The 27,478-nt window shown below is 38.9% G+C and overlaps 1 protein-coding gene and 1 non-coding gene across 2 annotated transcripts; both read left to right on the top strand.

Moving 5' to 3' along the window:
- The first annotated feature begins 615 nt into the window (after window positions 1–615).
- LOC103680980 (LRP2 binding protein) lies at window positions 616–26,238 on the top strand. The gene is made up of 9 exons (XM_008710482.2): window positions 616–700; window positions 1,968–2,094; window positions 2,808–2,920; window positions 5,571–5,684; window positions 18,794–18,936; window positions 19,018–19,123; window positions 20,228–20,451; window positions 21,896–22,070; window positions 25,994–26,238. The coding sequence occupies exons 1-9, from the start codon at window positions 656–658 to the stop codon at window positions 26,057–26,059; spliced, it is 1,113 nt and encodes a 370-aa protein (XP_008708704.1). The 5' UTR covers window positions 616–655; the 3' UTR covers window positions 26,060–26,238.
- On the top strand, window positions 12,566–12,672 carry LOC121105668. The gene has a single exon (XR_005838303.1). It is a non-coding gene; the product is annotated as a U6 spliceosomal RNA (small nuclear RNA).
- Window positions 26,239–27,478: the final 1,240 nt, after the last annotated feature.

The following is a 27,478-nucleotide window of genomic DNA, read 5'->3' as shown; positions in this document are numbered from 1 at the left end:
GCTGTGAGTCGTTTTCAATTAACATTCACCGCAGCTGGAGATGGGGCCCTAACTAGTAAAGAAGATCTGGGAAGCACACCGTCAGCGACCGTTACACCGACCCTTCCCTTTAAAGTTGTGGATTTCTCTCAGATTCTATATCATCATTTAATGTCTACAATTTTTATTAGAGAATTTTCTAAATTTACAGCATGTTAGGCAAACAGTAGTCAAGTTTCAAATGATGATTTTATATCTAATCCCAAGATTTGACAGAAATAAACGCAAACTTGCCTTTTAAAAATCATCTCGTATCTCATTTTCTAGACTTAAAAAATACTAAATTTGGTGTATTCTCTTACAGGGGTCCTGCCATTTAGAAAAATCATATTAGTCTCAGGTTTTGGAGAACAGTATAGAATAATGATGAGGTGCTGGGTGTCCCAACTGTCCCGCTTCCTAGCCCTGTGACCTTAGGCAAGTTACTTAAACTCTTCGGTGTCCTCAGATGTTAAAAGGGCCCCATAATAGCTCCTATCTCATAAAGTTTTGTAGGAGTTACAAAGTGCCTGTGAAGCACTTAGAACACACCTGGCATTTAAGTAAGAGCTCAATCACCTTTTGCTTATGTTTTCTAGACCTCCTCCAACACTTCTGTTAAGCTACAACAAAACCCATGTGCAGTATTGTACCTACAGAGAGCAAGAGGAGTTCAAAGAAGGTAGAGTATTGTTTTTTGACTTGCTTCATTTCCAATGACCTTCCTGAATATGCCAAGTTTTTTCTTAGCCCTTTTGGATACAGTAGCACACAGGCTGATTTCTTCAGTAAAATAAAAACTTCTATAACCGGTTTCTGAGTAAATTGATAATGCTATCCACGTCATCCTATTTGAATTGGTTTTCTTCTAAATACTTTACCTATTATTGCTTCAGCCTAAAGCTCATTGGAAACTTTTACATTCACTAATACAAACAAAAGGGTTTTGGAATCATAGAATCAAAAAATTTTATATATCTAGCAACAGACATTTAGAAATCCTCTAGTTCAAACGACTTATAGTCCAGACTACAGATGAGGAAGCTGACTTTTTAAAAGATTAAATGTCTCTTCCAAAATGACAGATACTGCAGCGGTTTTTCCCCCCCTAATTTACTGAATTATCTCCCTTTTCTGCACTTCATTCTTGTGAACGAAGCAATTTATTGTCCAAAGCAGTTTCACATAATAGTTTAAGTGCAGCTTTCCAATCCCACTAAAGGCCCCGAGTTCTTCTCCTCAACACCAATCAGGAGCCTGCACCGGAAGCTCGTTCCTGATTGGTTAAAGTCAGCTGGAACAGTAGAATGCCAAGGAGTAAACAGAAACGCATAGCAACAACTGAGTTTGCTGTCTCACTACCCTCAGCCTGGGCCAACCTGGACTCCTTCATCCCAAATGAGGTGGCCACCACATTTTATATGAAGGCTTTGATTTTCCATGCAACTGTGATCCATCTTAAAACATGGCAATCCAATACAGACGGGAAGATAAAACTGAACAACACAGCTAAAATAAAGTGTATTCCCAGGTACAAGAGACAAATGCTTTAATTTGAAATGAATGAGTATCATGAGCTTCAATTACACGGCAAAGTACCGGTGCACAAGAACTCTATCTAGGGGCGGGGCCCCCCAGTTCCTACTGGTGGCAGGTTGGTAGGTGACACAAGCCGCCGCAGGTGTGAACTCGCAGCCAGAGAGGACTTGCAAATGGCTCTCGTCATTCCTCCCACGCTGTGGAAACAAAACTGTGCCTCTCGTGGATACGGAGGGCCCTGGTTTCCTCAGAAAGCACGTGCACATCCCAGAGCTGGTAGTGTGCTGCCCTATCCTGAGGCAAATGCGGGGAGGTTGCATTTTATAACGAGTGCCAAGTGAGAATGGAGTCTTTGCGTTTTTTCTGAAGGAAGACATTTCTACCATCTTGTTTTTTATTCTTGTTTACAGAATACACGTTGTGGAAACAGGATGAAGCTGACCAGTGAAAAGTTGCCCAAGAACCCCTTTTATACCTCTTTATCCCAGTATGGTGCTAAGAACCCAAAATTCTTCCAATGGAGGAAGGAAAAGACTGGTACAAATTCTGATAATATTCTCACTACGAGTTAATTCCGTACACCAGAGCAAAAAAGACAAGAAGTAGGAGTCTTAACTGCTGTCAAGGAAGTGGTTAACTTTACAGTCCTTTTTAGCTTTCCTGTAAGAATCTGAGACATGGCTGCTTATCTGGTAGCAAATCGTCAGTGGAGAAGTCTCATAATTAGATTCCAGTCCTGGTTTTACTCTTAGGATTTTAGGACACCCTTCTGGAAGAGAGAAGCCAGATGTCACTTCTATTAAAGAAAACAATGCCATACTTTACTTCAAATTGGCATTTAAAGCTACCATTTTGTTTCTGTAGACTTACTAATATTAAATTGGGAATGGTTACTAGCTCATTTGGTTTGAATAGTTCTAATTAAGGCTCACATTAAGAATTTCACTCATCCACAGGGTAGCTTTGCCTAAAGAACTGCACACAGACTGCATTGCTAGAGCTCCTGCCTTGTAGTAAACAGGGTTGGTTTGGAAAGCAATCAATACATATTTTATGATTATACAAGGCATGGTGTTAGGTGCTGTGATCATGTTTTTCCCCTTGAGCTAAGGAGGCCAGTTTTATGAATGAGAACTAGGAAGGAAACTAGTATAAACAGTGCCAGATGAGTTCTATATAATTCATGACTTCAAGAGAGGAAATTCATATCATATGGATAAAGATGAGGTTCTTTACCTTTTAAAAACCAGATCGTTACAGCCATGCGAATTTGGTGGATAAGGCATTGCAGCTCTTGAAGGAAAGAATAAGAAGAGGGGATGCTCTGGCATATTTCCTCCGAGGCCAACTATATTTTGAAGAGGTATCATTTCCTGTTTCTTTTTTTAAAATTTATTTAAATTCAATTTAGTTAACACATAGTGTATTATTAGTTTCAGGGGTACAATTTAGTGATTCATCAGTTGCACAGAACACCCAGTGCTCATTACATCAAATGCCCTCCTTAATGCCCATCACTCAATTACCCCATCCCCCACACTCCTCCCCTCCAGCAACCCTCAGTTTGTTCCCTAGAGTTACAAGTCTCTTACGGTTTACCTCCCTCTCTGTTTTTTGTTTTTTTTTTTTTAAAGATTTTATTTATTTATTTGACAGAGACAGAGACAGCCAGCGAGAGAGGGAACACAAGCAGGGGGAGTGGGAGAGGAAGAAGCAGGCTCATAGCGGAGGAGCCTGATGTGGGGCCCGATCCCGGAACGCCAGGATCACACCCTGAGCCGAAGGCAGACGCTTTAACCGCTGTGCCACCCAGGCGCCCCTTCTCTGTTTTTATCTTATTTCATTTTTCCTGTTTTTCATTTCATATAATGCTGTTCTTGGATCCTCATAGCAAAACTTCCCACAGAGTTTCTTACATTGTTATGCAGAGGGAATTCTGGTAAATTCCATAGGTTAGGGTTGTGGCTTTTAAGTACAAGATTAAGGAGATATTTGACCTTCCTCCATAAAAGTCATTCTAATGAAAGTCATTTATAGGAGTCATTCTGGTATATAATCCATTCTCACACTAGAAATTAAAAATATAATTTTTTTATTTTTGCCCCAAATAATATCATTCATAAAATCTTTTCAAAGAAATAACAACTAAAGACCCTGATTCTTATCTAGTACTTAGAGGCTTTATATGTTCCCCTCCAGAGGTAGGGGGGAACTGGCCTCTCTCTCCACATTATGCTGAGGCATCCTGAGGGGCAGATGTAGGCCAAACTGTGCAAAGCCATCACTCAAGCTTCTGTAATTTAGCAGCAGTCCTTCACTGACCCCCATGGGGAGATGTGAAAACAGACCAGCTGTCCCCAGTCCCTTCACCACTCATGGACTATTTGGGCAGCTATTAACCTATATCCCACTTAACTCTTAAATCTGATGGCTCCATCATTCTTTCTGGCAACAAATATTTGTTGAGGACTCATCATGCACCTGTCACCATGAGCTAACACAGGTTAAGAGAATGATCTCTCAGCTTTGGCCATCGGGTCAGGTATGAGTCCTACAATTGTGTAGCCTTAGACACAAATACTTCATCTCTTGGAGTCTCAGTTTCTTCATCTGTAAAAGGGGGGGTAATAATGTGTTTCCTAGAGCTACAGTGAGGATGTATTCATTGTAGAAGTACTTACTAACAGGGCTTGGCACCTAATAAGTGTTTTATAGGTGTTTACTATTATTATGCTAAGCTCAGACTATATTGTGATGTGGGGACGAGAATGGTCCACATGTCATGAAACTTACAGTCTACTAGGGGAAGAAAATAAATGAATACATCATTACAAATAAGGAGGAGTACTATGAGAGCAGTTAACTAGGTACCATGATAGAGAATAACTTAGGGAGGGGTGGAAAGACTGTGGTTGAAACTAATTTGAAGAAAACGAAACGAGCAGTGCACACAGCCCAGTAGTGCAAGTGCATTCCAGGGGGAGGGGAGAAAATGCAATGTTTCAGAGATGTGGGGGAGCTCTGTGAGCTCTAGGAATTGAGACCAATATGGTAATAAGCAAGGCAGAGAATGGCTCTAGATGAGCTTTGTCTAAATTGTAGTAAGAAGACACTGAAGGGTCTTGAGTCTGTGATGAACAGATTAGAAGGCAAGCATGGAACCAAGGCCAGTTTAGGGGGAAATCATACCATTTCAAGCAAGAGAGGACGGTAGTCTTGACCAGAGTGGCAGCAGTGGAAACTGGGTCCTGGATTTATTTTGGAGACACAAATAATAGCATCATGGACTGAAAAATAGAGAAGTGGGGAGGGTGAATTTTGAGAAGACAATCAAGATTTCAGGTTTTATACACACTGTGTTTCGGATGTCCATTAGTCATCCAAGGAGACAGGTTTCAAAGTAGAAACTTACACGTTAAGAGTCTAGATCTCCAAGGAGAAGTCTGGGTTGAAAGTGTATCTTTGAGATTTTCCAGCATGTAGATGGTATTAAAAATCATGAAAACTAACAGGACCTCCTTTCTCTTCCTTCCTATAGAGTATTCTAACTTCTCCAGCTCTCTCACATCCCGGCCAAACATTAGCCAGAAAGGAGAATGAGTCTTAACAGCTAGGTCATTAACTCATCATTATGTGTTCTTTAAAATTAATACTTCTGGCCCCAGCTCTGAAGTTTCTCAGACTCCAGGAGTGGCGGGGGGTTACGACAGGATGGACTGAGCAGAGGGCTGGGCTATCATTTTGGGAGAAGTTTGGCAATATCCAATTTGCTTTTGAAAGCAAAGAAGAGTCTCATCCAGATTTTTTCTGGTCACTTCCCTCAGTTGCCATATTCAGGTCTTGATTTTATAGTTATGTTGACTATTGTCCATGCCATACTTGCAAATTCCGTAAATTTGTTGCTGTCTTTTGTTCTATTTGGTGCTTCTAGCTAGATTTAGGTGGGAATTAAATATTTTGGATTACTTTAAGGTAATAATGAAAATAATTCAATATTTCCTGGGAGCCGTTAGGGATGGTATGAAGAAGCATTAGAACAGTTTGAAGAAATCAAGGAAAAAGACCATCAAGCAACTTACCAGCTAGGAGTAATGTATTATGATGGCCTGGGGACACCTACAGATGCTGTAAGTTACTGTTTTGTTCACAGTGTTTAAGATGTCATTGTTAATGGATTATATGATAGAATTAAAATTATTTATATTTTAATAATATCTATCCTTTTAGCATTTAAAGGATAACAGTAGTTTTACATGTATGTGAAAAACAAAATTTCTTTTTGCCCCCTCCTTGCTACCACTGTGAATAACATTTTTGTTTTAAAACGTTTTCCGTTATTTTTATAAGTTATTCCAATGCTACATGAACATGGAGAAAAGTTAGAAAATAAGCAAAAATAGGATCACCAAATTCTACTATCAAATATGAACCTGGTTATTATTTTAAAGTATATTCTTCCATGTATTGCCCCATGTAAAAAATTATATATATAATATATATATGTACGTGTATACATTTTTTTCAATGTAGGACTATACTGTACATAATGTTTTTTAATATCCCTTTTCACCTAACAATGTATTTTGAATGTCCTTCTTGTCAATAAATATAATCTATATTATCATTATAATACCTGCATAATTAATGTATATCAATATTTCTAGGCCTCTTTTATTTGTACGTGTTTGAAGATAAAAGAAAGAATAAACTAAGCTCTGAGGTTTGGAGATCAGTATTACAATTTTTCTATTCCTTATGGGCTTTATTATTTATTGATTTTTATTTATTTTATTTTGGTCTCATCTTACAAGGAAATTTCACACACTATCAAATAAAAATTGGGAATTTCCTTTTACATTTTTCAAAAGTTCATTTCTCTGTTCACCAGCAAAGCTGCTCTCTCCGTAATAGTCTTAAAAATTTGTGAAAAGTCATAGGCTTTCAAATGTTCACTGCTTAAAAGCAGTATGATCTTGGGGAAATTATTCCTGGGCTATAGTTTCCTCATTTGTAAAATGAGGATAAATAAACCTAAGTTAGAGATACATCTGCCATTTCGCCACGCCCTTGGCCATGGCCATCCTGGATAATTGATCACGGCCCCCTTTCCAGCTAAATCCAGACATAGCCTCAGAACTTTCATCAATACACAGCTTTAAGGTGACATTACCAATTCAATCCACTGGAGGCAGCATACAAAATAAAACCCATTCACCCAACTCACACAGCTGTCAAGGAGATTGAACAATCAGTAAAGTAACAGAGGGCACGTGTAGTAAGCACCCAGTGTTTTCTTTCCTGACTTCACATTGTATGAAGTTAACAATGGGGACTACTTTTAATTCCTGAAATTCTTCATTTGTTCTCTTTTATAATCTTAGCATATGAAATAAGTAAATGATGAAAAAATGAGTATTTCCATTAAATACAAGATATTTTATTTTAACCTATTTATAGTTTAGTCTGTTAAAAGCATAGTAACATGTAGAATGCAGGACTACATTGGCCTTACTGTGAATTGAACACAGCTGGCCATACCCTTCTTGAAATATCTTCCTCTTGGTGTCTAAGAGTCTCTCCCATGCTTTAAAAAACTCTTTCCACCATCTTCTATTGTTTGGGATTTTGTTGGTTTTTTTTAATTTTTTAAAAGATTTTATTTATTTATTTGACAGAGAAAGAGAGCACAAGCAGGGGGAGTGGCAGGCAGAGGGAGAGGGAGAAGCAGGCTCCCCATGGAGCAGGGAGGGAGCCCAATGCGGGGCTTGATCCCAGGGCCCTGGGATCATGACCTGATCCAAAGGCAGATGCTTAACCGGCTGAGCCCCCCAGGGGTCCCAATCTTCTATGTGTTTGTAATACAGTTTTCCCTGTTCACCTCTTCATAGCCGCCCCTCTGTCCTTTGCTAGCTGCTTCTCTTCTAAGTGTTGAACTGTGTCAGAACCTAGGCCCCTGCTGCCCCCTTTACTCTCTCAACTCATCCAGCCCCATGGCTGACATCACCTAGACTTGTAAAAGACTTCCAAATTGAGGTTCACCCCAGAACCTCATGCGAGATCCATACGCCAACTGCCTATCCCTAGATGTTTAGTAAGCGTCTCCCAGTCTCCACATCTAGTTCACCTACAAATCCGATGCTCAAAACACACAGATCCCACTATTTAAGGCAGTGGAGTTTCTTTGTGCACTGGTACCGTTCACGGAGGTCATTGTCGTCACTGGAATTGCCTTAAAGGACACAAAAGCAGCAAAAAAACATCCGCCTCTCTTTTTTGCATTGTGAGCACCTACTCTACCATCCCCGAGGTATGTGCTTGGTTTAGGTGGAGTCATTGTATCACTCACTCACTCTTCCATTCCACACACATTTACGAGGCAGGAACAGTCTGAGATGCTGGGGAAGCAAAGATAGGTATGAAAAGGAACACACAGTCTGAGAAAAACTACGAGTGCAGTTGTGAGTCCTGGATGGAGACAGATACACCGTACTAGGTACACGGGGTTGGGGGGGGCAGTTTTCACAGAGCAGCTGACATGGGCTGACTCTCAGGAGACAAGAACAGCATGTAAGGTCAGGAATGGCATTCGGATGGAGGGATCAACATGAGCAATGTTAGGAAACCTTGGGTAGCCTGGACCCGACTTCCTCAGTCATCTCTCTGCACATTTCAGTACACGAACTGAACTAGTCTTTTTTTTTTTTTTAAGATTTTATTTATTTGAAACTGAGAGAGCGCACACAAGAGAGAGCATAAGCAGGAGGAAGGGACAAAGGCAGAGGGAGGAGCAGACTCCTGGCTGAGCAGGGAGCCCGATACGGGGCTTGATCCCAGGACCCTGGGATCATGACCTGAGCCGAAGGCAGATGCTTAACTGACTGAGCCCCCCAGGTACCCCCTAACTGAACTAGTCTCCGTCCAACTACCCATGAACCATCCTGTGTAGGCAGCCGGGCACCGAAAGTCTCACATAAAGAAAGAAGGGCCAGAAGAGTAATCTTAATGCCAATTCTGCATCCATTTAACGGTACTCTTCGAGACAGTTGCCATCTCATCTCTCTGACCATCATGTCCTATGGTAGGTACTAAATACAGTCGGAAATGTAAGTTGACATACCAATTTTATGTCTCTTTTCTCATCTTCAAATAATAAAGGCAGTTTTTAGGGAATAGTATTAAAATCCATTCTAGAAAATATTTTAATCAAGATTAAGCACAGTAAGATCAACAAAGGCTATAACGTTCCCATGCTTATTATTTCAGTGATTGACTCCAACATTTAAATATCTGGCAAAAAAAACAATGGTTTTAAGTGATTCAGATTCTCTATAATTGTTTTGCCTACGCATTCAGATAGGCTTGAAAATATCACAATTATTTTATTCAATTGATTTTTTTGTTAGATTTTCCAGGGACTCTTATTTTTACATCAATTTTAAGTCATTAAAAAACCAAATGTGCTCTTTAAAAAAAAAATTACCAAAAAGTATCAAGACTCTTTCAGGTATTCACTCTATCTCCATGCCACTCACTTCTTTGGTATTTATCTATATTCATCATAACAACACATTACTGTCAGTCAGCTGCCCAAATTAACTGTGAACGGGAAGAAATTCTCATAGGCTGCATACCTCACAAGATTCTTTGCAAACTTGCTGAGTACTTTCTCCCCCACCCTTTCCCCTTTCTGCATCTTTTCCCTCTACTCTTTCCCNAATGCAAAAAAAAAAAAAAAAAGGTGATTTATCCCATTTTCTCAGAGAGTAATATAGTACTCTCACCCTTTGCCTTCCCCTCATTCAGGCCGCTGCTCCAGTGTTACTTCCCTTGAGAGGTTTTCTGTGGCCGTATTACCAAAATTAACACCCCTTATTTTTTTCACAAACTTTAATGGTGATCTTTATTTGTTACCTGTTTAATTTCTTTCTCCCTAAGTGGAATGTAAGCTCCACAAAATCCAGGGGGTTTATTTATCTTGAGTACTGCTAAATCCCCTAGGAACTTAAGACAGTATTAGAAGCACAGCAGACTCTCAGTAATGTTTATTGACTGACCTTGTGGCCCCTTGCTGACAATACCATTATTAGGGTCACACCTCAAAAGGCTTTTCCACAGAACTTTCCTAGAGGAAGATCCTATCTAAGCAAAATTATGGGGGCAGCTGTTAATAAAATATTTTCCCTGGTTACAAACAAAATTAGAAGAATGAGGTATCATAACCAACTAAAATTCAGCCCCGATATTTAACAATTCAACATAAGGAAATCTATAAATATACCACATTAGTAGCTTGAATAAAAGACACCATATAATGGTTTTAGTATGTATTGAAAAAACATTTCATAAAACTCATTCATTTGTTTTTGTTCAAAACACAAAAAATAAAAACATTTCATAATGAAAACCTTTTTTAAAAACAATACTAGGAAGTATGTTTCCTTATAACTTAGGAGTAGCCATTTAAAGTTAAAAGCTCAAACTGGAGAGATGTTTCCCAAGCAGAAACAAAATCTTTTCCACTGGTCGTATGTATGGACCTACTCTTCTGTCTCCCGAAAATCTTTCAGATCTGTCCCCAGTCCTTTATTCCCAAGTCTGTTCCAGTTCAGGCTCACAATACCCCTTACCTGGGTTATTTCAGAAATAGATCCCCAGCTTCTTGCCCTTATCCCAGATTCATTATTCAAACCGCCACCAAAGTCATCTTTCCAAAATACAAATCTGATTACGTCCCATCCATCTTCCAAAACTTCCAAAGACTTCAATGTTGAAGGTCAAAAGAAGGGCATGATTTGGAGTGTTCCCATGGACAGCCAGCTAGCTGGCCACCAAGAGGCCATATAAGGTAACATTTACTTGGTAAATTCTTCGGTCTCAAAACGAATAACTGCCATTGCAAATCCTCACTCTAGTCCCAAGTTTGCGGTCACTGCCTGATTGCTGCCAACAGGGGGGGCTCTACCAGGCGTCATGAAGCCAACCCACTGTGACTAAACCTGAACTTGACGTCAGAGTTCTGTTCAGAACCCTGACTTCACTTGGTCCCAGCAAGCCTCACAGCTGTATCATCGTTGGCCACCACACATAACGTACGCCTCTCTGGTCATCTGTCTTCTCCCATATTCTTGACTCCATATTGCTTTCTGCCTCCTCTCCTGTTCTCACTGCTGCCCTCCTTCCTAAACGTTCCAGCTGGCAAATCCTCAGCCTTTTCTCAGACTCTTTCGTTTACTGCTTTGCCTCATCAGAAACAGCTGTCCCACATCCGGCCCTCTTTGGGTGGAGGGCTCTCCTTCCACGCGGCAGTGTGCCATGGAGCTCAAAGGTGGAGCTGCCGTCATTTTCACACAACCCCAATTCATTTTCCAGCTCTTCTCTCTCCTCTGCCCCAGGCACAAAGTACCGACTCTGAAATTCATACCAACTTACTGCCTTTCCTGGTTCTGTCAATTTTCTGGTCCTCGGTCATTCCCTAACATTAATCTGAATGCGTTGATTCTGGGATTACACTTTTCTTCCCTGCGTTGTTCCATCACTTTATGTGACATTTGAACTAAGAACTGAGGACTAAGAGGGAGAAACCATGGATAGAGGCCTGGGGAATCCCCTTCCAGGCAGAGGAAAGAGCTAGTGCTCAGGTCTGAGAAAGAAGGAGGGTGTAACTGGTAAACTAGGGCTGAGAGTGTGGCTTGGGTTACTGATGTAGTGAAAACCCTGAAAGGGAGTGAAATTAATAGGATTTCCATTTTAAAAAAATCATTTTTTCTGTTGTGTGGAGAATGGACTGAACAGAGGCAGGAGTAGAAGCAAGAAGCCACTGCTGTTCAGATAAAACCACATAAACTGAAGTACCATCGTGGAAATAGAGAAAAGGGCACAGATTTAGGGTATATTCTTTAGAGGATACAGGCCTTCTGAAAGACTGGCAGAGGGGAAGGAATAATAAATAATAAATAATAAATAATAAATAATAAATAAGGGGAGGAATCAAGGCAGATGTTGCCATTTAACAACAATGGGATGACTGAGGGAGGCGCAGGTTTGGGCGTGACAAGAAAACCTAAACGTTTCTGTTTCCATGTTACTTTTTGAAGTGCCTGTTAAGTCACCTATGCAGAGATGTCACCTAGAGAGTCTGGAGCTCAGGGATGCAGTCAGGACTGGAGAAATCAGCAGGGGCTCTCTGTGGAGCCGCGGTAGTTACAGCGCCCGATCGGATACAGTTACTGAATGAGTGAACGCAGAGAAGAGGAAAAGGCCAAGGACGGAGCTGGGGAGCCCTCCAATATTTAATGGTCAGAAGGGAATAGCCAGCAAAGGAGGGAGGGGAGGAACAGCCAGCGAGAATGGAGGAAAATCAAGAGTGTGTGGTGATCTGGAAGTCCGACAATGAAACTGCTTCAAGGAGGGAGTAACAGATGCCTGGGTGGCTCAGTTGGTTAAGTGTCTGCCTTCGGCTCAGGTCATGATCCCAGGGTCCTGGGATCAAGCCCCACGTCGGGCTCCCTGCCCCGCGAGGAGTCTGCTTCTCCCTCTGACCTTCCCCTCTCTCTTGTGCGCTCTCTCACTCTCTCTCAAATAAATAAATAAAATCTTAAAAAAAAAAAAAGAGGAGGAAATGATCATCTATCTCAAATTCTGCTGAGATGCGTACAATGAAAACTGAGCATTTACTCTTAGGCACATTAAGATGAATCTCATTAGAGACTCTGACAAGCCTGCAGTGGACTGGTAAGGGCCAAGGTCAGAGTGGGCTGAGATGCATGGAGGTGAGGAGGAGGACATAAGCACTGAGTTTTGGCATAAAGCAGAACAAATGCATATGCAATAATGAGGGGATCATGGACTCAAGGGGGGGGGGTTCCCCCAGAACAGAGAAACTGCAGTATATTTGTAAATCGACACACGAGATCTAGTATAGAGGGAAAAAAGGATGAATCGGGTAAATTCACGGATATGGTGTTTCTTTTGATTTTCTGTTTTCCCAGTGAAATAAAAGTGAGGCCATGTGCTTGCTTCAGCAGTATGTATACTAAAATTGGAATGACAGAGAACATTAGCATAGTCCCTGCATACAAGGATGACACACAAGGTCATGAACCACTCCATGTTTTTTATAAAAATATAAATAAAAATTTTAAAAAGGTGAAGCCATGAGCTGAGAAGGTGGGAAAGGGCAGGGAGCAGTGGAGGTGTGAAGAGACAGGATAATGTCCGAAATAGTACCTTCTCTACCAGGTGAGTGGGAGAGAGAATTGATGAGACAAATTGATAGTACTGTTTGCCGGGGCTCAGCGCTCCCTCTGAAATTTGTGATCACAGGTTTAAAGAAGGACCTGTCACCGCAGCTGCTTGAGGGCAGCCGAGTCGGCAGAGAAATGGTTTATTTGCCAGATAAATGAGTGCCAAGGAGGGAAAGAGTAACAAAGAAATGAGTGTGATCACAAATACGGGTCAGCCAAAAATGTGGGAATTAAGGACATGAGGAGCTGGGGGAACCAGGGAGGCTGGCAGATTCAGTGGCTGGTACGACAACTCCAAAATAGAGTGGCTCGAATGTAATTACATATGGAGGCCAGAGGAGCATAAAGATGGCCTCTGCAGGTCCCTCCTTACCTAGAATGACACTGTTGCCTTGACCATACTCAACCTGCAGTAAAGGGGCAAAGATCCAACTCTTAATTGTTATCACTTTCTTTTATTAATTTACCAAGTCGTTTTTAATATTCATTCGGTCCTGAGGCTGTCTGAACTGCATATGCTTTGGGCGGTAGAATGGAACTGTTTTCTTCAGGGAGCATTCCAAGGCCATTATTACCCCACAGAGAGAACAATCACACGCGAACCCCAACATCTGGGGAAGCTACAAACGGAAACTGGAAATAGCACTGGGGGGAAAACGGGGAAAGCAAACAAATTTTGGCTGAGATGAAACTAGCAGTGAGGACAAGTTCACCTGTTTTAGCCCTTCTTTTCCTATCTTACAGAATCCTGAAAAGGTTTTTAAACACTTTCCCTAGCATCAGGCAGTAAACACTGGAGTGTAATTTAGTGCCAGACTGCAGGTCATTACGAAATTCACTGTCTCTGGGCTCGTCAGGCAGCAGCACCTCTGTTTTCCAGAGACGCTACTTTTCTACGTCTCACCTCTAACCACTCCCCGGACAACTTCGTGTATTAAATGCAATCAGAATCAAATTTCCTGTGAGGTTTTTTTTATGGCATGTGACAAGCTGATTAAAACTTCATGTGGAAAGAGCAAAAAGGCAAATATGTATCTGTGGTACTTAAAGCAATGCGGTTTTTGTTCAAGCACAAGGCAAAGATCAAAAGAACAAGAGTCCAGAAAGAGATGTACATCGATACAGGAGCAGTTAGCATATCACAAAATTGCTATTTCAACTCTGTGAGAAATGGTGATGGAACAATTTGATTACTTTAACTTATTTTCTAGTTATGTATATTTTTAATAGTTGCTCTAGAGATTACAATATGCACTTTTGTCACAATTTACATGGAGTTTATATTGTATTACTTCAGGTGAAATAAGAGAACCCTGAATAAGTATGCTTTCATTTACCCACCTACCCCCAATCTTTAGTGTTATCATAGTATACTTCTTAAATTTACATTATATAATAAATCTCAAATATAAAAGTGTAATTTTTGCTTTAGTCATATCTTTTGAAGAAACTAAGAGGAAAATAATTATGCAAACATGTGTGTATATATATATATATATGTATTTTTTTATATTTGTTACATATTTACCATTTCTAGAACTCTTCATTCCTTCCTATCAACCTGCGTAGCCATCTGGCGCCATGTTCCTTTCCTTTCAACCTGAAGAATTTCCTTTGAAGGGCATTTCTTATTGTACAAGTTGTAGGTGATGAATTATCTCTGATTTTGATCATCTAAAAATGTCTTTAATCTGCCTTCATTTTTGATGAATTGTTTTGCTGGTTGAGTTTTTCTTTTCCACATTTTAAAAATGCTATTCTCAAATCTTCTGGCCTTCATTAATTCCCACGGGAAGTCACTCACTACTTCCATTGTTCCCCCCTGCCAGTTTTATTGAGATATAATCAACATATAACATTGCATTAATTTAAGGTGTGTGTGTGCATATATCTGCATATACACCACGTCTTCCTTATCTATTCATCTATCAGTGGACACTTAGGTTGCTTCCATATCTTGGTTTTTGTAAATAATTCTGCAATAAACATAGAGGTGCATATATACTTCCAAATTACTATTTTCATTATCTTTGGGTAAATACCCAGTAGTGGAATTATTGGATCATATGGTGTTTTTATTTTTAACTTTTTTGAGGAACCTCCGTACTGTTTTCCACAGTGGCTGCACCAGTTTGCATTCCCACCAAGTGTACGAGGGTTCCTTTTTCTCTATATCCTCACCAACACTCATTTCTTGTCTTTTTGATTTTAGCTATTCTGACAGGTGTGAAGTGATATCTCCTCGAAGTTTTGATTTGCATTTTCTTAATGACAAGGGATGTTGAGTGTCTTTCCATGCGTCTGTTGGCCATCTGTAGGTCTTCTTTGGAAAAATGGCTATTCAGGTCTTCTGCCCATTTTTTAATTGGATTGTGTGTGTGACAGAGTTGAGTAAGTTCGTTATATATTTTGGATATTAACTGCCTATCAGATATATCATTTGCAAATATCTTCTCCCATTCAGTAGGTTTTTGGCCTTTTTCTTTGGGTGGTGGTTTCCTTCACTGTGCTGCAAAATCTTTTTATTTTGAAGTGGTCCCATTAGTTTATTTTGGCTTTTGCTTCCCTTGCTGTAGGAGACATATCTAGAAAAAGGTTGCTATGGCCAACATCAGAGAAATACTACCTGTTTTCTAGGAATTTTATGGTTTCAGGTCTCACATTTAAGTCTTTAGTCTCTTCTGAGTTTATTTTTGTTTATGGTGTTAGAAAGCAGTACAGCTTCATTCTTTTACATGCAGCTGTCCACTCTTCTCAGCACCATTTATTGAAGAGACTGTCTTTCTCTCATTGTATAGTCTTGCCTCCTTTGTCATAGATTAATTGCCCATATAATCGTGGGTTTCCTTCTGGGCTCTATCTTCTGTTCCATTGATCTATGTGTCTGTTTTTGTGCCAGTATCATACTGTTTTAATTACTACAGCTTTGTAGTGTACCTTGAAATCTGGAATTGTGATACCTCCAGCTTTGTTGTTCTTTATCAAGATTACGTTTCCTATCCAGGGTGTTTTATGGTTCCATGAAAATTTTAGTAATTTTTGTTCTAGTTTTGTGAAAAATGCTGTTGATATTTTGATAGGGATTGCACTGAATTTGATAGTAGATTGCTTTGGGTAATATAGACATTTTAACTATGTTAATTCTCCCAATCCAGGAGTATGGAATATCTTTCCATTTGTTTGTGTCATCGTCAATTTCTTTTCATCAGTGTTTTATAGTTTTCACAGTACAGGTCTTTCACCTCTTTGGTTAAGTTTATTCCTAGGTATTTTATTCTCTTTGGTTCAATTGTAAATGGATTTTCTTTTTTTTTAAAGATTTTATTTATTTGAGAGAGAGTGAGCATGAGCAAGGGTGGGAGGTGGAGAGCAGAGGGAGAGAGAGAAGCAGATTCCCCCAGTGAGCAGGGAGCCCAACACAGGGCTCGATCCCAGGACCTTGAGGTCATGACCTGAGACACTTAACCAACTGAGCCACCCAGGCGCTCCATGTAAATGGAGTTTCTTAATTTCTCTTTCTGCTTCTTTGTTGTTAGTGTATAGACATACTACTAATTTCTGAGTATTAATATTACATCCTGCAACTTTTCTGACTTCATTTATTACTTCCAGTAGTTTTCTGTGGAATCTTTAGGATTTTCTACATATAGTATCATGTCATCTGTAAACAGTGACAGTTTAGCTTATTTCCAAAATGAATACTTCTTTTTCTTGTCTGATTGCTGTGGCTAGGACTTCCAGTATTATGTTGAATAAAAGTGGTAAGATTGGACATCCTTGTCTTGTTTCTGATCTTAGGGGAAAAGTTCTCAGTTTTTCACCAGTGAGTAAGATGTTAGCTGTGGGTTTTTCATATATGGCCTTTATTGTGTTGAGGTATGCTTCCTCTAAACCTACTTTGTTGAGAGTTTTTATCATAAATGGATGTTGAATCCTATCAGATGCTTTTTCTGCATCTATTGAGATGATCATATTATTTGTATCCTTTGTTTTGCGGATGTGGTGTATCACACTGATTGATTTGTGAATATTGAACCATCCTTGCATCCCTGGAATAAATTCCATTTGATTTAATGTATTGGTGGATTCAGTTTGCTAATATTTTGTTGAGGATTTTTGCATCTATGTTCATCAGGAATATTAGCCCGCAGTTTTCTTTTTTTGTGGTGTCTTTGTCTTGTTTTGGCATCAGTTAATGCTAGCCTCACAGAATATATATGGAACCTTTCCTTCCTCTTCTATTTTTTTGGAATAGTTTGAGGAGAATAGGTATTATCTCTTCTTTAAATGTTTGGTAGAATTTACCTGTGAAGCCATCTGTTCCTGGACTTTTTTGTTAATAATTTGATTACTGATTAAATTTCACTACTAGTAATCAATCTGTTCGGATTTTTTATTTCTACTTGATTCAGTTTCAGAAGATTGTATGTTTTTAGGAATTTATCCATTTCTTCATGGTCAACGTTCATCAAGATTGTCCAATTTGTTGGCATATGTTTTCTTTTCAAAGAACTAGCTCTGGGTTTCATTGCCTGTCATTTTTTTCAGTCTGTCATTTATTTCTGCTCTGATCTTTATTATTTCCTTCCTTCCTACGTACCTTGGGCTTTGTTCTTTTTCTAGTTCCTTTAGGTGTAAGATTAGATTGTTTATTTGAGGTTTTTCTTGTTTCTTGAGGTAGGCCTGTATTGCTATATATTTTCCCCTTAGAACTGCCTTTGCTGTGTCCCAATTTTTGGGAATGTTGTGTTTTCATTTTCATTTGTCTCCACATATTTCGTTGATTTCTTCTTTGCTTTGTTGACCCACGGCTGTTCAGTATCATGTTGTTTAACCTCCAAGTGTTTCCCCTCCCTGCTTTTTTCTTGTGATTCATTTCTCGTTTCATACTGCTGTAGTCAAAAAAGATGCATGGTGTGATTTCAATCTTCTGAAGTACTAATTATCTAGTTGTCCTCCCGTATATGGTATGTTATTTTTCTCTCGCTGCTTTCAAGATTTCTTTGGCTTTCAGCAGTTTGACTATTATATAGGCCTAGGAAAGCTACTTTCTGTTTATCCAGCCTGTTGTACACTGAACTTCATGGATCCCTTCCACTTGCAGTTTTTAAGAGTAATCTCTCCTCCAACTTGTGTGTGCTCTGGTAAACTTTCCAGGGTCTTTAAAAAGTTGTGGGGTATTTTGAAACCTACTTTAAAAAGTTCGTTATTTTTTAATGTTTGTTCCAGATTTAAACATTGATATCTGTGGAATTCACAAAAATAAATCCTTATAAATTAGGACTCACTAGAAGGCAAACACCTTTATCTTCTATTATTGTGGTGTTCAACCAGCAACAGAACTTGGAGAGAGCAGTGAAGGATAAAACCTAGAATGTAGTATATAGAAAATGTGTTTGATGGTCAAACGTTTTCTTCTTTGGAGTGATGTTTGAAAGTTTGTGTCTGATGGATTTTTTTGGAGAGGGCAATGTCTTCTGTGTGCTCTTTGTGACTATGCAGATGTCATATGAAGATTAGCATATTGGATGTAAATTATCACTGAACATACTTGGTGTGCTCGAAGAGAGAAAACAGTGTTTGGGGCTCACAAATGTACTCTAATTATAAATGTGGAAGACGTTACAGCTATTCCTATATTTTGGTAAGTTGTAAAAACTGTGCCCATGCAGAATAAGGGTTATAAGGTAGGAGGGAGGAGAGAAAAAAAAGAAGCCATATTGAAACATAGTGCAACTCTGGAAGCTATAAAATGAGGGAAATGGCTTATATCCTGGAGCTCTGGGAATGCCTCCTCAGGAGATGTTTCCCCCCTCCTTCCCCCCATCCTTCCCTTCCAGCTCTACAGACTAAAGCACAACCATCCTGTCTGGGCACAGAGTCATGACATCAAACATGTCAGAGGGTGAACATTTTAAAAGATTATTGGGAGAAAGAATTTAGTTTGGGTAAAACTAAAAACTAGGGTTTTTTGTTCTTTTCCTTTGTGGAAGGAAAAAGGAGTGGAATATATGAAGAAAATTGTTGATTCTCCATGTCCCAAAGCAAGACACTTACAATTTGCAGCTGCCTACAACCTTGGAAGAGCTTATTACGAAGGGAAAGGCGTCAAACGATCAGATGAGGAAGCTGAGAGGTAGTTTTACCTGAGAAGAAGATTTTTTTTTTTAATCAAATGCTGACACAAAGAATAACTTGCCTTGCCTTTCTTTTTTAGACTGTGGCTTTTTGCTGCAGACAATGGAAATCCAAAAGCCAGTGTGAAGGCTCAAAGTATCCTAGGATTGTATTATTCAACAAAAGAGCCTAAAGACTTAGAAAAGGTAACACTGGTCTATTTGTTTTTAATGTTAGCACTACACGTAGATTAATATTTCACTATTTCTTTTTTGAATGGAGGGTGGTGAAGAATGAGTGTTTAAAGAGCTCTCGTAGTTCTTTAAAATGTAAAGAAAGTTCACATTTTAGGATCTCAAAGCTCATTTCATGCTTTATTCATCTGCACCTCTACAAAAGGAGTCCACAGATGTGAGAGCATTTTGTATGCTATAAAAAGCCACATGTACAAAATATTATTATACCATGAAAGCTAAGAGAGTCCTGAAATATAGCCTAAATCCTTTTACATGTGAAGAAATTAAAATTAATTTGTTCTGAGAAAGTAATGATGCTAATAAGTAAAACACACACACACACACACAAACCCTAGTTACAAATTAAATCCATTTAAGATTTTTACAGAAATACTATCTCTTTAATCATCGGTGACTGAAGCATTTTCCAAGAAATCCTTAGACGGAGAAGGAAATGTAGAGCCAAGTCCTACCTGTAAGAGGCGTTAAGGACAAACTTACAAGGATCACATAGCAACCAAGAACCTCTTCCGATAACTGAGCAGCCACTTGGAAATAATTTTTTGAACTAATTCCAATTCACTGTAGTTGCATATTAAGCAAATGTGCTTGTGACCACATGCAGCTTTTATCTTGGTTGCCTTTGATCTCAATAGGTGCCATCTCCATGATCCACTTGGAGCTCTGACTGTCCCTCAGCATCAACTGTTCCCCTCTCCCTCCTGTGCCTCATTGCAGGTGTGTCTCAAAGCCTAGCAGACACTTAACTTCCTACTTCCTATCCTCCCAATCCTTCCTCTGGAAAAATGTGACAATCTTGAATCCTGAGACAGCTGAACTGTCTAGACTGTGACCTAACCTACACTGTGGGTAGAAAACAGGTGGGCTCGCCTTGGCACTCTCTTCTAGGTATGTGAAATTGGTGCTAACCTGAAATACACTCAAGGTGCTAGACATATTTCCTAGAGATTAATGAAGAGTACTATCTTGTAATGAGAGATTTTCTTCTTTCTAGTATTCCTTTGTAATTTTGCCTGGTGAATAATAAATAAGATGAAATTGTTTTTTTCTTAGGCATTTTATTGGCACTCAGAAGCATGTGGCAATGGAAATCTGGAGTCCCAGGGTGCGCTTGGACTCATGTATTTTTATGGACAAGGCATCCGCCAGGACACTGAAGCTGCCCTGCAGTGCTTAAGAGAAGCAGCGGAACGTGGAAATGTCTATGCTCAAGGGAGTCTTGTGGAGTATTACTATAAGATGAAATTTTTTACTAAGTGTGTCACATTTTCCAAAAGGTAAATGAGCTGGACAGAAGTATTTACAACACCTCCTACTAGATGTTCTGTGCCAGGTCTGTTCGATAGAGCTTGCTGCAATATTGGAAAGGACAGCTATTGAGCACTGGAAATGTGGCTAGTGCCACTGAGGGCTGAACTGTGACATTTAATTGGATTTTAAGTAATTTAAATAGCCACCTGTAGCTAGTGGCTACCATATTGAATAGTATAATTCTACACCATTAGTCTTCAGGATTTCAGTGCTATTTGCTGAGTGATCTTAATCAAGTTTAACTTTTTGGGGCATCAATTTCCTTTTTCATAAAGAAGGAAATGTTTCCACGGCATTATATAGTGTACATAAAGTACTTAATATAGTTCAGCATATAAGAAATGCTTATTAAATATGTTTTAATTTCTTCCGACTCTTCAGCCACATGTTCTATAACTGCGCAATTGCAAGATAGCCTGATAAAGATTGTAAAATGAGAATAATGCTTAATAGCCGTCAACATTAACATCTTACAAAATATATGGAGATTTCTCTTCTCTGAGCCCATGTACATTCCTACACTTATTTGCTCATAACTTACAAATGCAATGTACCAAAAAAAAGCAAATGTGATGTCCTCTATAGAGGCTATAAGGCCATGCTGATGTGTTTCCCTCCCAATAATGCCTGAAAGCAGCCCCCAAGCCTCCTCTTCCCTAGCTCAGGGTGGGGCAGTCATCAACCAGGTAGGATGAAAGAGCTCCTTCCACCCTCCTTCCCCCAACATCATGGCTTCCAGGCAGAGGGCCACTTAAAAACATGATCCCCAAAGTCCCAAATCTCCAAGTACCTATCTGGTTAACACCAAGACTTTAAATAGTTCTTAAAATCTTTCAGACTTTCCATTATTATCCACATTCCTATACCCTGTAATATTACAGGTGACATGGAGTTGAGTAGATCTTATTCCCACACAACTCTCCACACTTGTGTCAGGGTGATAACGGAGGACTTCTTTTTATTGCCCATTTTTTAACAAAGATGATGTAGGACTTAATATGTTTTCTGATCCAATGGGACTAAAGTCAAAATTTAAGGTCAATGTTTGAATAAATGATCCAAAGAAATAGAAAATGCTTTTTTCCCCACTGTTTAAATCTGCAAAGTGATATTAAGTTTAAAATATTAATATTAGAAAAAAAGGAAAACTTTTTGTTTTCTAGTGGTTATTAAGCCTGAGAAGTATTATCACAGAAAAGCTGTGACGTAACCACTCTGGTAGGTCCTCTTCCCCTGGTTTTTAACTGACTATTGTATTTACCCTATACCATATAACAAACAAGTTAGTTCTCAAACGGGTAGAAATAGGGAAATCACTTTGGGCACAAGGACAATCTCTGAACATGTCGTTTGTAAAAACATAAACCAAAACAATATCCTTTTTAATTTCACAATTAAACATCACAACAGGATTGCTGACTACGATGAGGTTCATGACATCCCCATGATAGCGCAGGTCACGGACTGTCTCCCGGAATTCATCATCAGAGGCATGGCCATGGCATCTTTCTATCACGCCCGATGCCTTCAGCTTGGCTTGGGTGTCACAAAGGATGAAGCAACAGCTAAACACTACTATTCTAAAGTAAGTAAGCCTAAGAATCTATGTAAATTGACCCAAATAGAAATTTCTGAGCTTTTAGTTAAGACTTAAACATCTTGATGGATTAGTATTTTTTTTTCCTACTTAACTAATTGTGCAGATAACCTAAGAGAGGTTGTCAGACACATGGATTGTTTGCAGACAATTCTGCCAGATTCTACTTAGCATAATTAAACTCAGATGATAAAAGTCCCATTTTGATGCAAATTATTCCCTCTCACGCTGCTACTCTGCAGCCTAAGGCCCAGCACCAGAGACCATAAAGCCAGAACGTTCATGCCTTCTTCGACCCAGAAGAAGTGTTGAATCTATTCCCATTCTAGTACCTTAATGAAATGTAGTTTTTAAAAATACTATGTAGGACATCTACCACACTTAGGAGGGATATTAATGAGTTTGAGATAATCAGTGAAGTAAGACTTTTCATGTTTCAATTCATGTGATTTAGATTCCAAATAGATTTCACATCTAAAATCATGCAACTTCAAAAGTGGGAAGAGGGTGGGGAAAGGGGAAGCATTATGAATAGTAACTGCAAGTAAAGTTTTTAAAAAATAAATACAATAAAAACTGTGCATGCCTTAGGTCCATGACCCCCCCCTCCCCCGGAGTCCAAACTAGAATTATGTCTTCTTAAAGTTCATAAAGCAATTCGTGGGGTGCACAAGTTGTTTAGCTGGAGCAGGGGAACAAGGGAAGGAAGAGTTTTCTAAGTCCTTTGCCTGAAATCTGACCACAGTGCTGCAGTGGTTCCCAAACTTGTCTGCATATTAAAATCACCTGGGGAGGGGCACCTGGCTGGCTCAGTGGGAAAGCATCTGCCTTCGCCTCAGGTCATGATACTAGGGTCCTGGGGTCACCCAGGCTCCCTGCTCAGTGGGGAGCCTACTTCTCCCTCTTCTGCCCCCTACCCCTTGCTGGTGCTCTTTCTCACACTCTCTCTCTCAAAAAAAGTAAAAAAACAAAGCTGGGGGCATCACATTACCTGACTTTCAGCTCTACTACAAAGTTGTGATCACCAAGACAGTATGGTACTGGCACAAAAACAGACACATAGATCAATGGAACAGAATAGAGACTCCAGAAATAGACCCTCTACACCCAACTAATCTTTGACAAAGCAGGAAAAAATACCCAATGGAAAAAAGATAGTCTCTTCAATAAATGGTGCTGGGAAAACTGGACAGTCACATGCAGAAGAATGAAACTGGGCCATTCCCTTACACCATACACAAAGATAAACTCAAAATGGATGAAAGACCTCAATGTGAGACAGGAATCCATCAAAATCCTAGAGGAGAACATAGGCAGTAACCTCTTCTACATCGACCACAGTAACTTCTTTCAAGGGCAAGTGAAACAAAAGCAAAAATGAACTTCTGGGACTTCATCAAGATAAAAAGCTTCTGCACATAATGAATCATGGAGTACTACATCAAAAACTAAGGATGTACTGCACAGTGACTAACAACATAATAAAAAATTTTTATTAAAAAAAAAAGCTTCTGCACAACAAAGGAAACAGTCAACAAAACTAAGAGGCAACCCACGGAATGGGAGAAAATATTTGCAAATGACGTTACAGATAAAGGGCTGATATCCAAGATCTATAAAGAACTTCTCAAACTCAACACTGAAAAAACGAATAACCCAGTCAACAAATGGGCAGAAGACATGAACAGACACTTCTCCAAAAAAGACATACAGATGGCTAACAGACACATGAGAAAACGCTCAACATCACTAGCCATCAGGGAAATAGAAATCAAAACCACAATGAGATACCACCTTACACCAGTTAGAATCGCAAAAATTAACAAAATAGGAAACAACAAATGTTGGCAAGGATGTGCAGAAAGGGGAACTCTCTTACAGTGTTGGTGGGAATGCAAGCTGGTACAGCCACTTTGGAAAACAGTATGGAGATGTTAAGAATAGAGCTACCCTACAACCCAGCAATTACACTACTAGGTATTTACCCCAAAGATACAGATGTAATGAAAAGAAGGGGCATGTGCACCTCAATGTTCATAGCATCAAGGTCCACAGTGGCCAGGCTGTGGAAGGAGCCAAGATGCCCTTCAACAGATGAATGGATAAAGATGAGGTCCATATATACAATGGAATATTACTCAGCCATCAGAAAGGATGAATACCCACCATTTGCATTGACATGGATGGAACTGCAGAAAATCATGCTAAGTGAAATAAGTCAGACAGAGAAAGACAATTATCATATGGTTTCACTCATATGTGGAACATAAGCAATAGCATGGAGGACATTAGGAGAAGGAAGGGGAAAATGAAGGGGGCAAAATCAGAGGGGGAGAAGAACCATGAAAGACTATGGACTCTGGGAAACAAACTGAGGGTTTCAGAGGGGAGGGGGGTGGTGGGATGAGCTGGCCCGGTGATGGGTATTAAGGAGGGAATGTATTGCATGGAGCACTGGTGTTATATGCAAACAATGAATCATGGAACACTACATCAAAAACTAATGATGTACTGTATGGTGACTAATATAATAAATTTAAAAAACATGAAAAAATAATAAAAATAAAATAATTAGTAAAATCAAATAAAATCACCTGGGGATCTTTTAAAAATTCCAAAGCCCAGGACTTATTTCAGAACAATTAAATCATGAGCTTTCCAGGGGACTGCAATGTGCAGGCAACTTTGGAAACCCTAAATTGTTTGAAATTAAAATTACCAGAGCATTAAGCCCATATCGACACATAAATATAGGAACACAGTACACAAATACAGCCGATGTTTGAGAGATTTACCACTACACAATTCTACCAGTAACAAAAATAGTTGTGTTTAACTATTTAAAAATCCAAATGCTCTGTATTATAACAATTTCCCATCCAGGTCAATTTCAGATTGTGCTATCCATCATGTCCTTCCTAAATAAACATAAGCAGAGAAAGTTCTGGGTCAAAAATGTTCTGAAATGTGGTATATATTCACCCCAAATAAAACAGCAAAACAGACTGCAATCTTAAACCTATTTTCCACATGGTGGGAGATAATACCCCCATTACTCAATTTTGACCACTGTATTTTACAGAAGATGCTCTTAAAAATGGAGAAAATTCAAAAGTAGCAAGCCAGTGACGGGTCCGGAATCCTGTCATATGAGGCGACTGCCAACTGCTTTGCCTCTCAGGGTCTCCATGAAACCAGCTTCATATATTTTCCTAGGACCCCTTCATTGATTCTAAAGTACACAGAGGGAAATTTTAGCTTAGTATAAAGAAAAATCTTCTGATACAACTGCTGGGGAAATAAACAAAAATAAAAGTTTTTCCTATAAGATGGGGACCTAGCAACCAAGCAAGTATCTAGTGACCAACTGTCATGGCCCCTAAAGGGACAATTACTGCACGGAGGCAGGTGTGGATGAGATAATCTCCCATGTCCCTTCCAAATTCTTGACGTTCTTCTATGCAGTTATATGCACTATTACTTCTCGCTACTTACTTTATCATAATAAAATGTTATTTTAAAATAAAACTGTCACAGTTGCTGCTATTCATATTATAAGATAATAGCAAGTTTGAGACCAAATGCTAATGCTTTCCATGTTACTTATTTTAATAATTCATAACCTAGAATGCTATCATCAGTGTGTAAATTCCTTTTATTCTTTGGCACTCATAACATTTTCTCTTTCAAGTGACAGTGACACGGTTATTTTCAGTGTGATCTTTTTTGCATAGGCTAATCTGAACTTCCTTAATCAAGAAATCAAAATAGAAATGTGTCGTAACTAAGAAATTCCCTTGAAATTCATTGTAGTTCTTAAAAACAAACCAAAAACTTTTTTAAAAAGTTTTCGTAAGACCTAAAAATTCAAAACGTATCTAAATAACTGACTCTTTACCTTTGACTTTCAGGCTTGTCGTCTGAATCCCGCATTGGCAGATGAACTTCACCGTTTACTTATTCGTCAAAGAATTTAGACCATAATGCATTTCAACAAAGATCATCAACCCTAACACCTTAGAATGTGTGTATTTTTGTAGGAGCTATGTTTGGTTATCTTCTGCACCCCAAGTTACATTATCTTGGGTATTTTACTGATGACCTGTTATCTTCATTCTTAAATCTCTATTTTGCAACTTGAAACCTAGCTATAGGATCAAATTGCAAAAAGAGTCCTTAAGGATCCAGCTCTTACCCTGCAGACTGGTCTAGATCACATCAAATACAGAAAACCATTCCACAAAGCAAATACCTTTCTCTTTTCTTTAAATAGAGTGTCTAAAAGACTCAGTGCAGTCTTAGCTGTAATTCCTTCAGAAATATAAATGCTACAAACATAAAAAAACACCATTTGCAAGTTTAATTCCTTAAATTTCTTTGACTCTTAGTTTTGTGAATTTTGGATAGATTATTAATTTTCATTTGTTGTCATTTAAAATTTTTAATTTAAGATTCACAAAAGTAATAAGAAATAAAAAGAAATGTAAAGAAACTTTCTAATAATGTTTTTAAATAAATTCATGTAGCATTTATACTTAGGAAGACATTAAAGCTAAGACTGCACTAAGTCTTTTGGGACATCTTGTATTCTTAAAAGAGATTCTTATAAATAATTTGTTAACTTATTATAAACTTCAAAAAAAGTAGGTATAAGAATTTGCTTAGAATCTTGCCTCTCCTCATCTCCCCTTAAAAATCTTAATGAGTAAAACCACTGCTATATTCCTGATAAGATAATTGGTTAAGCAAGATGTTTCTTTGTACTTAGACTCATTTTCTAGATTTAAAAAACCTTAGATGCATTTCATAGCAAGAAAAATTTGAAAAAATCTCACTTAAATCATCTATCAATATAAGAACTGTAACTAAATATGCTAAAAATTTAAATTAGCAAGGGGCTTTCCTCATATTAATGAGATCTATGAAGATAAAAGTTGACAATATAAATCGTAGGATCCAGATGGAGAACATGGTATAGCAGTGTACACGTGTCAAACAGATACACCGGAAACAATGTCTTAAAGATACCTTCACAGGGTGCCTGGGTGGCTCAGTCGTTAAGCGTGTGCCTTCGGCTCAGGGTGTGATCCTCGAGTCCTGGGATCGAACCCCACATCGGGCTCCTCTGCTCCGCTAGGAGCCTGCTTCTTCCTCTCCCACTCCCCCTGCTTGTGTTCCCTCTCTCGCTGGCTGTCTCTATCTCTGTCAAATAAATAAAATATTTTTTTTTTAAAATTAAAAAAAAAAAAGATACCTTCACAACACCTTCTCTGTAAACATCCTAAACCTGATGTGGCTTTATTTCATAAATCACAATCATCCTTTCCAAAAGTGGATCTAAACAAGACCTCACCTTAGTATAATTAATACGCAGGTACCAGTCACTAATGAAGTAC

This window comes from Ursus maritimus, unplaced genomic scaffold (assembly GCF_017311325.1).
Source record: "Ursus maritimus isolate PB19 unplaced genomic scaffold, ASM1731132v1 scaffold_28, whole genome shotgun sequence".
Taxonomy (NCBI): domain Eukaryota; kingdom Metazoa; phylum Chordata; class Mammalia; order Carnivora; family Ursidae; genus Ursus; species Ursus maritimus.
Note: the sequence above shows the minus strand (reverse complement) of the source record. Positions and strands in the feature narration are given on the sequence as shown.

What these genes read in the sequence shown, in the direction of transcription:
- LOC103680980 (XM_008710482.2), top strand. Translation starts at nt 656, where the DNA reads ATGTGCAGTATTGTACCTACAGAGAGCAAGAGGAGTTCAAAGAAG. An exon ending in TCAGATGAGGAAGCTGAGAG is followed by an intron (nt 18,937 to 19,017) that starts GTAGTTTTACCT and finishes TTTCTTTTTTAG; the next exon opens with ACTGTGGCTTTTTGCTGCAG. An exon ending in TGTGTCACATTTTCCAAAAG is followed by an intron (nt 20,452 to 21,895) that starts GTAAATGAGCTG and finishes ACATCACAACAG; the next exon opens with GATTGCTGACTACGATGAGG.